Raw genomic sequence first — 14,486 nt, forward strand, 5'->3', positions numbered from 1 at the left:
TCAAGGGCAGCTCTTAAATGATTTTTAAAATAAATTTTTGCTCCTTCATTTTTTTTTTTGCAATTCTTACAGAAATTACCCAGTAGCAAGCCTGCGGTTGACAGGGGCAACCAGGCCCCAGAAGCGTTGCTCTGCCACTCGAGAAATAAAAAGACAACACAGCCCCCCTGTTTTTAATTGCAAGAGGCTTATGCTACAACTCCCCCCAACCCTAACCCCCCCCCACATTCCCATTAAAAATAGGTTAACTTCTTAGTGTCTTAGCAGTGATACAACCCCCTCCAACTCCTCCCATATTCCCCTCGCAAACACTTCCCCCGATAATGGTTGCTGGGCAGCAATCAGGGTTGGGAAACATGGCTCGGATCTTCCTGTTCCCAACCCAGGAGCGTTGGGATGAAGTTTTGGCTGTCTCTCTCAGACTAGGAATACCAAGCGGAGGCCCCTCTCAATCCTGGTGGGGGGAGGTTTAAAACCAGATTGTAGCTTGTAAACCATCGAGCAGCGGGGGTGGGGCCAGGGAAAGAAGGGGGTTTGTGCACGGATCCGCAAGCTGTTAATTTTGAACAATTATTCAGGAATAATAATCCTCCGTGCACACATTCATTGCACAAAAATCATTCCACCATCTCAGCCAAAGGCTGCCATGGACACAAGTCCCCTCACTCATAAATGGCAGAAAAAAAAAATCTTCCATTGATTGAAAACGTCTAAATAAAAATGTATTAAAAAAAAAAACAATGTTAAAGTTAAAACTTAATAACACTAAAATATTTCTTCCATAAAGTCGATTTAAAATGCAATTGTGCAAATGGAGACAGCCTGCTCAAAAGGCGGACCCTCAAATTAGGCCTGAGGATGGCAAAATGGCTTCCCCACAACCTTGTGGTCCCAATGAACAGGTCCTACCCCAAGTGTTACTGTACCGGGGCTAAATAGGAGAGGTAGAGCCAAAGCCAAAGAGGGAGGCACAAGACATGCACAAGGTTGAAAAGAGCAAGAGAGAGAAGACAGGAGTGAGTCAGGATTCCGGGGAACAGTCAACGGAAAGATTGGGTTTTAAAGTCCCAGGGGTACGGAAGGAGTGCCACTGGGAAGGCAATGAGGGGCGTGCGACAGGATGTAGATGCAGGGACGGGGAGGAGCGCATAGTGCAGCGTGCTGAGACTCTAAGGGAAATCGAGAACCTGGCCCTCGGGCAGAGAATTGGATCGTCGTCTGGTCGACGGCGGTTACGGAATTGGAAAAGATGACGGGATTGTGACTGGCCAATGAAAATGGTCAAAGTGTTCATGTTCAGCTAACCCACCAGGTTACTCTTCACTGCAAGTCTGGAACGTGAACGTTGGAGGGTTGGACAACTGTTTGTGGAGGAGAGAAATTTGTGAGACAGAGAGAGCGAGAGAGAGAGAGCGAGAGAGCGAAAGCGAGAGAGAGAGCGAAAGCGAGAGAGAGAGGAGATTGAGAGAGAGCGGGAAAGAGAAAGGAGAGAACGAGAAAGGAGAGAGCACGGGGGGAGAGAGATGAGAAAAACAAGAGAGAGAGTAAGAACTGAGCCTCATCCTGACCCCAAATGGGGGGTGGGGGGGGCAAGATATCTAGACTGTAGAGAAGCTATGGGGTTGTTTCCCTGAGAAAATGAGGGGAAACATACATACAAGGTTCCAGCACTAACTACACTTCAAAAGTACTTCATTGGTGGATGCTGAGGGGCTGTTTCCCCCGGGCTGGAGAGTCTAGCACCAGGGGGCACAGTCTCAGGATAAGGGGTCGACCATTTCAGACTGAGATGAGGAGGAATTTCTTCACTCAGAGGGTTATGAATCTTTGGAATTCTCTGCCCCAGAGGGCTGTTGATGCTGAGTCTCTGACTATATTCAAGGCTGAGATCGATAGATTTTTTGGACTCTGGGGGATCGGGCGGGAAAGTGGAGTTGAGGTCGATGATTAGCCGTGATCTTATTGAATGGTGGAGCAGGCTCGAGGGGCTGAATGGCCTACTCCTGCTCCTAATTCTTATGTTCTTATGTCTACCCGGAGTGTTACTAGATAATGATTATGATCTGGAACCGATCGATTTTTTTCCTTCTCTTCACCCACCCCGCCCCACCCCTCACTTTGTTGGGGTGGGGTGGGGGTGGGGGGGAGGGTGCTTTAAAGTGTTTTTGGAAGAGGTGGGTGGGGGAAGAGGGGGGGGGGGCGGAGAAAGAGGACAAGTTGATGGAAGTCATGCAGAAATTTGCGGAATGAAAGTTAGCGGGGTTAGGCGGCCGAAAGGGTCCCAGTATCAAGGAACACATGTACTGGCTCCAAAGAAAGGGAAGGGTTTAAGGAGTATAGGTGAGAGGATAAAGGGTAAGGGACAGATTTGGGGGACCCAGCCACCGCCCCCCATCCCTAAAATTTCTTATCTGCAGATCCCTATGGACCTGACCGAACCCTGACTCGCTGGTCTTGTCTGTCGGACCGTGCCACGTGCTCCGGAGGTCAGATGCCGGCCAGCTCGTTGCTGCTGCTGATCTGCAGGTTGATGGTCCCGGGCAAGTCGTTGTCTTGCCGGTTACCCTTGTCCCTCAGGTGTAGGGTGTGCTGCGGCTGGAGGTCACTAGGGTCAGCCAGCACAGTCACTTGACCAAGGAACTGGTCGCTGAAGGCATTGCTGTTCCAGATCTGAAGAGAGAGAGAGAGAGAAGGGGGTGGGGGAGGGGAAGAGAATAATTAAAATCGATTTCATTTATGGCGGGCCAACATTCAAATTTCCAAACCACGTCACCTCATCAAGAGTTAGTTAAATCTTTGGCATATGTGTATTAATAACACCAGGCAGAACTCAGATCTTGTCTTCGTCGAAAGTGTCACGGGATCTTTTATGTTCACCTTTTCCTTTCATTCATTCTCGGGATGTGGGCATCGCTGGCAAGGCCGGCATTTACTGCCCATCACTAATTGCCCCTTGAGAAGGTGGTGGTGAGCCGCCTTCTTGAGCCGCTGCAGTCCGTGTGGTGAAGGTGCTCCCACAGTGCTGTTAGGGAGGGAGTTCCAGGATTGTGACCCAGCGACGATGAAGGAACGGCCGATATATTTCCAAGTCGGGATGGTGTGTGCGACTGGGAGGGGAACGTGGAGGTGGTGGTGTTCCCATGCGCCTGCTGCCCTTGTCCTTCTAGGCGGTAGAGGTCGCGGGTTTGGGAGGTGCTGCCGAAGAAGCCTTGGCGAGTTGCTGCAGTGCGTCTTGTAGATGGTGCACACTGCAGCCACGGTGCGCCGGTGGTGGAGGGAGTGAATGTTGAAGGTGGTGGATGGGGGGCCGATCAAGCGGGCTGCTTTGTCACCGAGGAGGGCAGACGAGAGCTCAGTTTAATGAGCTCGAAAGACGGCACCTCAGACAGTGCAGTGCGGCGCTCCCTCAGCACTGCACTGGGAGTGTCAGCCTAGATTTTGTGCTCTCGTCTCTGGAGTGGGACTTGAACCCACAACCTTCCGACTCAGTGGTGTCAACCACAACGTGACAGTCGGCACCAAACCCTAGATATTTTGGCATGGGTTCTCATAACTGTCCATGGTGCTCAAAAATATGATCCACAGGCAGTATCAGACATGCCAACTGGGGTAAAGATGATGCCAAGATTTAGTAATTGTTGTAAAGGGCACAAAAGCAGCTTTGTCTCGGGAGAGTTGGGTGGGGACGCAGGGGGGGGGGGGGGGTGAGATTGACATCTCTGCAGGGCACCAGAGACAGGCTTCGATTGGGAAGGTGGAACCAAGGGCTGGCTTCTGGGAATCGCAAGCCAGGTGCCAGGCAACAGGTAGAGCTAGTGGAACTAATTGGGCCGAGATAGAGTGGATGGGAAAGACCCATTTCCCTTAGCAGAGGGGTCAATAACCAGGGGGCGTGGATTTAAAGTAATTGGTAGGAGGATTAGAGGGGAGTTACAGTGAACTTTTTTCACGCAGAAAGTGGTGGGGGTCTGGAACTCACTCTCTGAAAGGGTGGTAGAGGCAGAAACCCTCACCACATTTAAAAAGTACTTGGATGTGCACCTTAGGTGCCGTAGAATAAGGGGCCGCCCATGTAAAACAGAGATGAGGAGGAATTTCTTCTCTCAAATCTGCGGAATTCGCTGCCTCAGAGAGCTGTGGAAGCTGGGACATTGAATAAATTTAAGACAGAGATAGACAGCTTCTTAACCGATAAGGGATTAAGGGATTATGGGGAGCGGGCAGGGAAGTGGAGCCGAGTCCATGATCAGATTAGCCATGATCGTATTAAATGGCGGAGCAGGCTCGAGGGGCCGTATGGCCTACTCCTGCTCCTATTTCTTATGTTCTTATGTAACCTGCAGGGCTACAGACCTAGAGCTGGAAAGTGGGATTAGGCTGAATGGCTCTTGATTGGTCGGGCACGGACACGATGGGCCGAATGGCCTCCTTCTGCACGGTAATGATTCTGTGCATTCTGGGCTTTCGAGCCCCTACTCCAAGGCTCACCTTGGCATTGGTGGCACAGGCCCTGGCACGGCACCAGTCTCAAAAGTTATGTCGTAAAGGAGGGAAGGGCGGGCACGTTTCCCGCTCACCGCGCACGGTACTCGGTTCGCTCACCTCGATGCGGATGGGCGCTTTGGGATCCTTCCTGTAGAAGATTCCCTTGATGTTGAATTCCGGGTTGACCGTGTCCTTGTGAATGGGAGACCTGACCTTCTCCCTCCCGCACCGGATAATGACGTACGGATCCGCTCCTGCACAGCGACAAGATACAACGACAGAGGTCACCGCATCGCCCCCAGCTTTACCAAGCAGCCACATCATGGCAGAACGCGGTGAAGCCCCGACGTATTTCGTCACAAGGACGTGGGCTGTTTGGACTTGTCTGGTTATCATTATCCTAACTCGCACCAATCCCATTCACCCGTCACTCCCGTGCTCACTGACCTACATTTGCTCCCAGTCAGACACCAAGCTCATGGTCGACAGGACAGTAGTGATACCCGCCGTCCTGTATGGCTCAGTGACGTGGACCATATACAGTAGACACCTCAAATCGTTGGAGAACTACCAATGCTGCCTCCGCAAATCTCCTGGGAGGACAGACACACCAACGTCAGTGTTCTTGATCAGGCCAACATCCTCATCGAAGCACTGACCACACTCGACCAGCTCCGTTGGGCGGGCCACATTGTCCGCATGCCCCGACACGAGACTCCCAAAGCAAGCGCTCTACTCAGAACTCCTTTACGGCAAACGAGCCCTAAGTGGGCAGAGGAAATGTTTCAAGGACACCCTCAAAGCCTCCCTGATAAAGTGCAACATCCCCACCGATACCTGGGAGACCCTGGCCAAAGACCGCCCTAAGTATAGGAAGAGCATCCGGGAGGGCATTGAGCACCTCAAGTTTCATCGCCGAGAGCTTTCAGAAAGCAAGCGCAGGCAGCGGAAGGAACGTGCGGCAAACCAGACTCCCCACCCACCCTTTCCCTCAACCACTGTCTGTCCCACCTGTGGCAGTAAGATTGTAATTCCCATATTGGACTGTTCAATCACCTGAGAACTCACTTTGAGTGTGGAAGCAAGTCTTCCTCGATTGTGAGGGACTGCCTATGATGATGACACTTACTCCCAGTCAGACAATGCTTCAGTTTTAAAATCCTCATCCTGGTTTTCAAATCCCCTCCACGGCCTCAACCCCCTCCCCATCTCTCTGACTTCCTCCGGCCCTACAACCCGCCCACCCACTGAGGTCGCTGCGCTCCTCCAATTCTGGTCTCTTGGGCATCCTCGATTTTAATCACTCAACCATTGGCGGCCGTGCCTTCAGCTGCCTAGGCCCCAAGCTCTGGAACTCTCTCCCTTCCCTTCCCTCCCTAAACTCCACCCCCCCCTCCCCCACTCCCCCCTCTTCATTAAGACGCTCCTTAAAAATCGACCTCTTTGACCAAACATTTGGTCACCTGCCCAAATTTCTCCTCATGTGGCTCAGTGTCAAAAATGTTTTTATTGGCAACGCTCCTGTGAAGCTCCTCGGGACGTTTGAGACGTTAACTACAAGTTGTTGTTGTACCTCCCAAATGGGGATTTGCTGGCAATTGGAGCAGAATAAATGGATAAAAACAGGTTGAACCTCCCTGACCCGGAACCTTCGGGATCCGGCCTGTTCTGGCTAAGGGATTTTTTCCGGACGAGGGGTGGTCACGTTAAATTGGATGGTGCAGGCACTGAGCAAGAGGATCTCGGGGCTGGCTGGCTTGGGGCTGAGATTGCGGCAGAGAGATCATGGGGCGGGGGTGTGGGGGGGGGGGTGGAGGCGGTGGATCGCGGGGTCAGGCCAGCGATTGCGGGAGTCGGTAGCGGGGAAGGACTTTAATTTGTTCATATCGGAGTTCTGCCCCTCCGCCACCCGGTGGCCGGGAATGGTTCTGGATAAGAGAGGTTCTGGATAAGGGAGACTCAACCTGTACGTGAAGGGAAAAATTTGCAGGTCTATGGGGCGGGGGGAAAAAAGAGCAGGGGAGTGGGACTAGTTGTATCGCTCTTTCAAAGAGCCGGCACAGGCACGATGGGCCGAATAGCCTCCTTCTGTGCTGTATCGTTCCAAGATTCTAGAGCTTGTTGAAGAACCAATCCTGAAAACATAGGAAAGTCTCCTCTCGCCCTTTCTCACCTCGTTTATCCTCTCCCAGTATATTCCGAGATAGTTCAGATCTCAATATGTACCTGGTCTATAAATTTCATCCTCAATGTCCTTTTCCCATCGGCCAAGTTTAAACCCACTCCGACACCTCTCGTCCCCCTGCTCACACAGCTAACAGTCGCACCGGTGTTCAGTGTGAGCTGCCCCCAATTGGGTAAGTCTAACCGAGACAGGGGTGCCAGTATTAGCAGGGCGGGTGCGGGGAAAAACCAGGTAAGGCCGGGGGACGTGGAGGCCTTGGCTTTACAGTTAAATAAAAAACCGCGGACTCCCGCCAGATTGACCAACGGGCCAACGGGCGTCAGGGAGCAGAAAATAACTGGGCCTCTTCTAGGCCGGACCCGACTCCCAGTAGGTTTTACATGAGGGGAGGATGAGGATCAAGGGGTATGGCGAGAAAGCAGGAATGGGGTACTGAAGTTGCATGATCAGCCATGAACTCATTGAATGGCGTTGCAGGCTCGAAGGGCCGAATGGCCTACTCCTGCACCTATTTTCTATGTTTCAAGGAGTCACACTGCTTCCTTCTCCTCGCTTCATTCCCCCTCTCCCATCCTCCCTCCTCCTCCCCCCCCCGCTCTCCCTTCCCCCTTTCCTCCTCTCCTCCCCTCCCCCCTCCTCATCCTTCCCCATCTCCTCCTCTTCCCTTCCCCCTCTTCATCCTCTCCCCCTTCATCTCCCTCCTCCTCCACTCACTCCCCCACTTCCTCCTTCTGCTCTTCCTCAACCCCTCCCCTTCCATCCCCCTCCATCCTCAGCCCACCCATTGTCATCATCAGAGGCAGTCCCTCGGGATCGAGGAAGACTTGCTTCCACTCTTAACATGAGTCGTTAGGTGGCTGTACAGTCCAATACGAGAACCACAGTCCCTGTCACAGTGGGACAGACAGTGGTAAAGGGTGGGTGGGGAGTCTGGTTTGCCGCACGCTCCTTCCGCTGCCTGCGCTTGGTTTCTGCATGCTCTCGGCGACGAGACTCGAGGAGCTGGAGGATATCTGCTGTCAGGTAATCTACAATTTGTGGGGCGGGGGGGGGTGGGGGGGAGGTTGGCGGGGCCGGGGGAGATACAAGGAAGGACGAAAGTGCAGCTCAGCGCACACCTGGAGCAGTTGTGGAGTGGGATTGTCCTGATGTGCAATGTGAATGTGGATCAACTGCTCAAACAACAGAGTGACTCACAACATAGGCGTGAATGAGGAAGGCCATTCGGGTCCAGCTTAACCCATCCAAACAAACACTAAGGCCACGAGAGTCCGCCTTGGATGCAATCAGCAATCCGGGCGCAAATTGCGATAGTTTTGCAACGTGTTTTTTTTTCCCCCTCAAGTTCCCGCTCAAACTCAATTGCATTTCGACTAACGCAGGATCTGCTGTGCACCAGCGCTAATCGGGCAGTGTTTTAGAGCGTCATTTAAAAAAAAAACATTGCATTTAAAAATATTCCGCAATATATTTAAGAGTGGGAACTTGGGGCAGTTTGATTAATGCGGCTCAAAATGGATTTATCACAAAAAAAATAAGCATTTTTAATCACAGTCTCAATGCACCTCCTGGTAAGTAAGCCCATTTTAAATAACAAAAATTACTGAGAAAAAAAAAACCCATATTGAACCATTTACAAGTTACATTGGGGTACAGCAATCAGTTTCTTAATAAATTGAAAAGAAATTACTTAAAAGCTTTTTAAAAAGATGACAATCAGAGTCATTGCGTCGAAAACCCCCCATTCCTTTCTTTAAAAAATGACTTGCATTTATATAGCGCCTTTCACGACCACCGGATGTCCCAGAGCGCTTTACAGCCAATGAAATACTTTTGGAGTGTAGTCCCTGTTGTAATGTGGGAAACGCGGCAGCAATTTGTGCACAGCAAGCTCCCACAAACAACAATGTGATAATGACCTGATAATCTGTTTTAGTGATGCTGATTGAGGGATAAATATTGGCCCCAGGACACCGGGGATAACTCCCCTGCTCTTCTTCGAAATAGTACCCGTGGCATCTTTTGCCTTCACGCGAGAGAGTAGACGAGGCCTCGATTTAACGGCTCATCCGAAAGACGGCACCTCTGAGTGTGTGGCGCTCCCTCGTCACGGCAATGGATTGTCAGCAGATTTGTGTGCTCAAGTCCCCGGGGTGGGATTTGAACCCACAACCTTCTGACTCTGAGGCGACGGTGCGACCCACTGCACCACGAAGAGCCTCCTCGAAGGCCCGCAAAAGGCCGCAATTAGCGGAAACGCACCACGGTGATTGGTACGATCTGGGGGCATGGCCAGTTTTGTGGGCGGAGCCGGCTTCCGGCGCGATGGTGCAAAAGCTCGCGGAAACTCGACTAGCGCTGAAAGTAATTTACGCTTAAAACTCTGCGATCTTTTGTACTGGTTCGGCCAAATTACAGTGAAAAGCACCATCAAACGGGAACTCCAGGCCCCGAGTCGGTCACTGACTTTATCCCTCACCACAACTTCTGTCCGAGGTTCAACCAGACGGTTCTCAACCTTGGTGTCACATTTGACCCTGAAATGAGCTGTCGACCACATAGCCGCACTGAAGCATATGAAAGCATGGGCCTTACGCTTAATATCCATAAGACAAAAGGTCCTTCACCAGCCTGTCACCGCCGCACAGCACTGCCCTCCAATCATCAAGATCCACGGCACGGCCCTGGACAATGTGGACCATTTCCCATATCTCGGGAGCCTCTTATCAACAAAGGCAGACATTGATGCGGAGATTCAGCATCGCCTCCAGTGCGCCAGCGCAGCCTTCGGCCGCCTGCGGAAAAGTGTGTTTGAAGACCAGGCCCTCAAATCTACCACCAAACTCATGGTCTATAGGACTGTAGTAATATCCGCCCTCCTGTATGGGTCTGAGGCATGGACGATGTACAGAAGGCACCTCAAGACGCTGGAGATATATCACCAATGATGTCTCCGCAAGATCCTGCAAATCTCCTGGGAGGACAGGCACACCAACATCAGTGTCCTCATTCAGGCTAACATCCCCATCATTGAAGCACTGACCACACTCGATCAGCTTCACTGGGCAGGCCACATAGTTCGCATGCCAGATACGAGACTCCCTAAGCAAATGTTTTATGTGGAGCTCCTTCATGGTAAACAAGCCAAAGGAGGACAGCGGAAATGTTATTAGGACACCCTCAAAGCCTCCCTGGTAAAGTGCGACATCACCACTGACACCTGGGAGACCCTGGCCGCAGACCGCCCGAGGTGGAGAAAATCCATCCGGGAGGGCGTTGAGCTCTTTGAGTTTCGACGCAAGGAGCATGAAGAGGCCAGGCGCAGGCAGCGGAAGGAGCGCGCGGCAAACCAGCCCTACCGAACCCTCCCCTCGACGAATGTCTTTCCCACCTGTGACAGGATCTGTTGCTCTCATATCGGACTGTTCAGCCCCAAAGAACTCACTTTGGGAATGGAAGCAAGTCCTCCTCGATTCCGAGGGACCGCCTATGATGATGATCCGCAGCATAACTAAGACTGCCTATTTCCACCTCTGTCTCCATCCTTGTCTTGGCTCATCCGCTGCTGAAGCCCTCATCCATGCCTTTGTTACCTCTGGACTTGACTACTCCAACTCAGTCCTGGCTAACCTCCCACGTTTTACCCTACATAAACTAGAGGTGATCCAAAACTCGGCTGCCCGCGTCCTAACTTTCACCAAGTCCCGCTCACCCATCACCCACTGTGCTCACTGGCTCCCGGTTAAGCAACTCTTCGATTTCAAAATTCTCATCCTTATTTTCAAATCTCTCCACGGCCTCGCCCCTCACTATCTTTAATCTCCTTCACCCCATAAACCCGCCCCCGCCCCCCCAGGTATCAGAGTTCCTCTAATTCTGACTTCTTGAGCATCAATGATTATAATCGCTCAACCATTGGTGGCCGTGCCTTCTGTTGCCTGGGCCCTAAGCTCTGGAACTCCCTCCCTAAACCTCTCCGCCTCTCTTTTCTTATTTAAGATGCTCCTTAAAACCTACCTCTTTGACTAAACCTTTGGTCACCTGCCCTAATTTCTCCTTATGCGGCTCGGTGTGAAATGTTTTGTCTCATTATACTCCTGTGAAGCACCTTGGGAAGTTTCACTATGTTAAAGGCGCTTTAGGACGAGATGTTAAACCAAGGCCCCGTCTGCTCTCTCAGACGGACGTAAAAGATCCCGCGGCAATATTTTGAAGAAGAGCAGGGGAGTTATCCCCGGTGCCCTGGCCGATATGTATCTCTCAATCAACGTGACAAAAAACAGATCATCTGGTCATTGTCACATTGCTATTTGTGGGAGCTTGCTGTGCACCAATTGACAGCTGTGTTTCCTACATTCCCAATACAGGCCGGGGCCACTGCAGGGAGCAGCGCGTGCTGCTGCAGGAGGGCGACGGCTGCGAAGCCAGGTCGCTGATTGCAGTGCGGGCAGGCACAGCAGGAGGGGCGAAGGAGCGGCAAGAGTTTGTCGAGGGATGTGATCAGGGCCCAGGAGAGGTGAGGACCCAGGGGCAGCACGGCCCAGCCCACACTGCTATATGTGCGCGCACTAGGTCCGTGCAGCAGAGCTGGTCTCCAGTCATCTTGGGTAACCCTTGCCACTGGACCAAGACCTAGCTCTGTCAAGCCCGTGTGGTGGCTGGTGTGCAACGGCCACCCCACGTTAAAAAATCCACGCACAGGCATCTTCCACCCTTCGACATGTAGTTCGGGACCTGGAATATTAGGTCCTTCATTGAAACACCTGTGAACTCATCCCTTTTTGGTGTGGAAGCAAGTCACCTTCATTTCGAAGGACTGCCTACGATGATGATTCCTACATTACAACAGTGACTACATTCCAAAAGTACATCATTGGCTGTAAAAGCACTTTTAGATGTTCGGTGGCCGTGAAAGGTGCTATATAAATACAAGTTGTTGTTGTTGTTGAGCTGCGGGTAGAGAGGTGTGGGGTGATTTGAGATCTCCATCGCGGCCCACCCTGCGACGAAAAGAGCATACCTGTGCTGCCGTCCTGTGGGGCCAATCCATTCGCTGCAACCACATGAACTTGGGTCACCACCTGGGGATGTCCACACATCCCGGACCAGCACGTGCGAGGGGGCTCGTTCAGCGTTAGCTCCCTGTGAAGACCACCGCAAACAGAAGGACAAACACAACAAGAAGCACAGGTTGGTGAGACAAGTGAAGCAACCATCGGAGGGCAGCCAACTCACTAAGCACCCCCATAAGCCTCCTACTTTGCTATTATTCTGAGGCAAGTGGTCCTATTTCCAACCGCGCCGGGCCGTATGGGGGGATTCTCTGCCAGCCTTAGTTAGCCAGAATTCTTTAAGGATGTACTGAGCAGGGTGGATAAAGGGGAGCCAGTAGATGTGGTGTATTTGGATTTCCAAAAGGCATTCGATAATGTGCCACATAAAAGATTACTGCACAAGATAAAAGTTCACAGGGTGGGGGTAATATATTAGCATGGATAGAGGATTGGCTAAGTAACAGAAAACAGAGTCGGGATAAATGGCTCATTTTCCGGTTGGCAAACTTTAACTTGTGGGGTGCCACAGGGATCAGTGCTGGGGCCTCAGTTATTTACAATCTATATTAATGACTTGGATGATGGGCCTGAGTGTACTGTAGCCAAATTTGCTGCTGATATAAAGATAGGTGGGAAAGCAAGTTGTGAAGAGGCCACAAAGAATCTGCAAAGGGATATAGACAGGCTAAGTGAGTGGGCAAAAATTTGGCAGATGGAGTATAATGTGGGAAAATGGGAGGTTATCCACTTTGATAGGAAGAATTAAAAAAAGCAAAATATAATTTAAATGGAGAGAGACTACAAAATGCTGCAGTACAGAGGGACCTGGGGGTCCTTGTACATGAAACACAAAAAGTTAGTATGCAGGTACAGCAAGTAATTAGGAAGGCAAATGGAATGTTGGCCTTTATTGCAAGGGGGGATGGAGTATAAAAGCAGAGAAGTCCTGCTACAACTGTACAGGGTATTGGTGAGACCACACCTGGAGTACTGCGTAGAGTTTTGGTCTCCTTATTTAAGGAAGGATATACTGGCATTGGAGGCTGTTCAGAGAAGGTTCACTCGGTTGATTTCTGAGATGAAAGGGTTGTCTTACGATGAAAGGCTGAGCCTGTACTCATTGGAGTTTAGATGAATGAGAGGTGATCTTATTGAAACATAAGATACCGAGGGGGCTCGACAAGATAGATGCAGAGAGGGTGTCCCCTCGTGGGGGAAGCTAGAACTAGGGGCATAGTTTCAGAATAAGGGGTCGCCCATTTAAAAACAGAGATGAGGAGGAATTTCTTCTCAGAGGGTTGTAAATCTGTGGAATTCTCTGCCGCAGGGAGCTGTGGAGGCTGGGACATTGAATAAATTTAAGGTGGAGATAGACAGGTTTTTGAACGATAAGGGAGTGAAGATTTCTGGGATGCAGGCAGGGAAGTGGAGTTGAGGCCAAGATCAGATCAGCCATGATCTTATTAAATGGCGGAGCAGGCTCGAGGGGCCATGTGGCCTATTCCTGCTCCTATTTCTTATGTTATGTTCTTAGTGGACGAAGAGGAATATTACAAACTAATTAAAACAATATTCGGTCATCAGAGCCCTGTTTTTTTTTCCCGATTTATCATTTGGAAAGTGTGCACAGCTCAATTGTGCAGAGGTCCCGGGGAGCAGCTTATAGCTTGCACTGATCGGTTACCGAGGAGGAGCTGGGAGAGAAAGCAGGAGAATGGAATAGAGGGAGAGGGGGGAGAGGGGAGAAAGGGTGATGGCGAATGGGATCGAGGGAAAGGGCGATGGAGAATGGGATAGAGTGAAGGAGAATGGGATAGAGGAAAAGGGTGATGGAGAATGAGATAGAGTGAAGGAGAATGGGATAGAGGAAAAGGGTGATGGAGAATGAAGAGAGATTAGCAGCAACAAAGAGAGCAACAGTGATACAGGAGAAAACAGACAGAGTAGCTGGCTGGGGGACAGAGTGGAGCGAGAGAGAGAGCAAGGAAATGAGATCAAAGAGAGAGCGAGGGAGAGCGAGAGTGGAAGAAAGAATGAGGGAGAAGAGAGAGAAAGCAAGAGAAAAAGAAAGCGAAAGAAAAGATTGAGAGAGAGACAATGATAGCGACAGCAGCAGAGAATGAGTAAGAGTAACTGATGTTGAAATAGAAAGGGGCAGTCATCACACAGAAACTCCCATCCAACCCTCAGTAAGATCAATGAACCAGACAAGTGAATCGAACCGATGTGACGGAGTGTGTTGTGACTGGAAACAAAATCAAGTAAATGAATAAGTAGAGAGAGACCGACCTAATCCAGGCGTCATATTCTGGGCGCGTTTCTGGGCATGTAGGAAACATCGAGACCCTTAGAGTAACAGCTCATCTTCAGGGCTTGGCCACCAGAGCTGGGGGAGTGGGGAGGGAGGGGCAGAGAGCAGGGTCCTCCCTGAATGAGAGAAGTCAGTATGGTAGCTGTTGCTGGTCACCATACCATTGTCCCACCGGCCAGGATGCATGTGCAGACATCAGGTGAGGACAGGATTGCCCTTGGCTGTGACGTCTCCTCCCTCCTCCCCCCACCCCCCAAACGCCAAATAGCAACTCAGACACAAAGAATGGCCACGGTAAGGTGATGCAGGAAAGGCCAGCACCCGTGTTAGAGCCTCAGGAAAGGGGAGTGGGGCCCAGGAGATGGTGGGGGAGTAGACAATGAGCAGATTTTCTCCCCGAAGACCAGGTTGGTTTGTTGGGGATACCACCACGGTGACACCATCACCGCAG

General features: G+C 51.1%; 1 protein-coding gene across 1 annotated transcript in view; it reads right to left on the minus strand.

The window, feature by feature from the left end:
* Window positions 1-227: 227 nt before the first annotated feature.
* The window catches only part of capn5a (calpain 5a), a 129,757-nt gene continuing 115,498 nt past the window's right edge, over window positions 228-14,486 (minus strand). Inside the window, exons 11-13 of the mRNA XM_070892553.1 lie at window positions 11,691-11,812; window positions 4,603-4,739; window positions 228-2,670 (exon numbers count right to left, since the gene is read on the minus strand). Of these exons, the coding sequence (XP_070748654.1) occupies window positions 2,488-2,670; window positions 4,603-4,739; window positions 11,691-11,812 (442 nt within the window). The 3' untranslated portion in view covers window positions 228-2,487. The remainder of the gene's footprint in view (window positions 2,671-4,602; window positions 4,740-11,690; window positions 11,813-14,486) is intronic.

Source organism: Pristiophorus japonicus, chromosome 10 (genome assembly GCF_044704955.1).
Source record: "Pristiophorus japonicus isolate sPriJap1 chromosome 10, sPriJap1.hap1, whole genome shotgun sequence".
NCBI classification, from domain to species: domain Eukaryota; kingdom Metazoa; phylum Chordata; class Chondrichthyes; family Pristiophoridae; genus Pristiophorus; species Pristiophorus japonicus.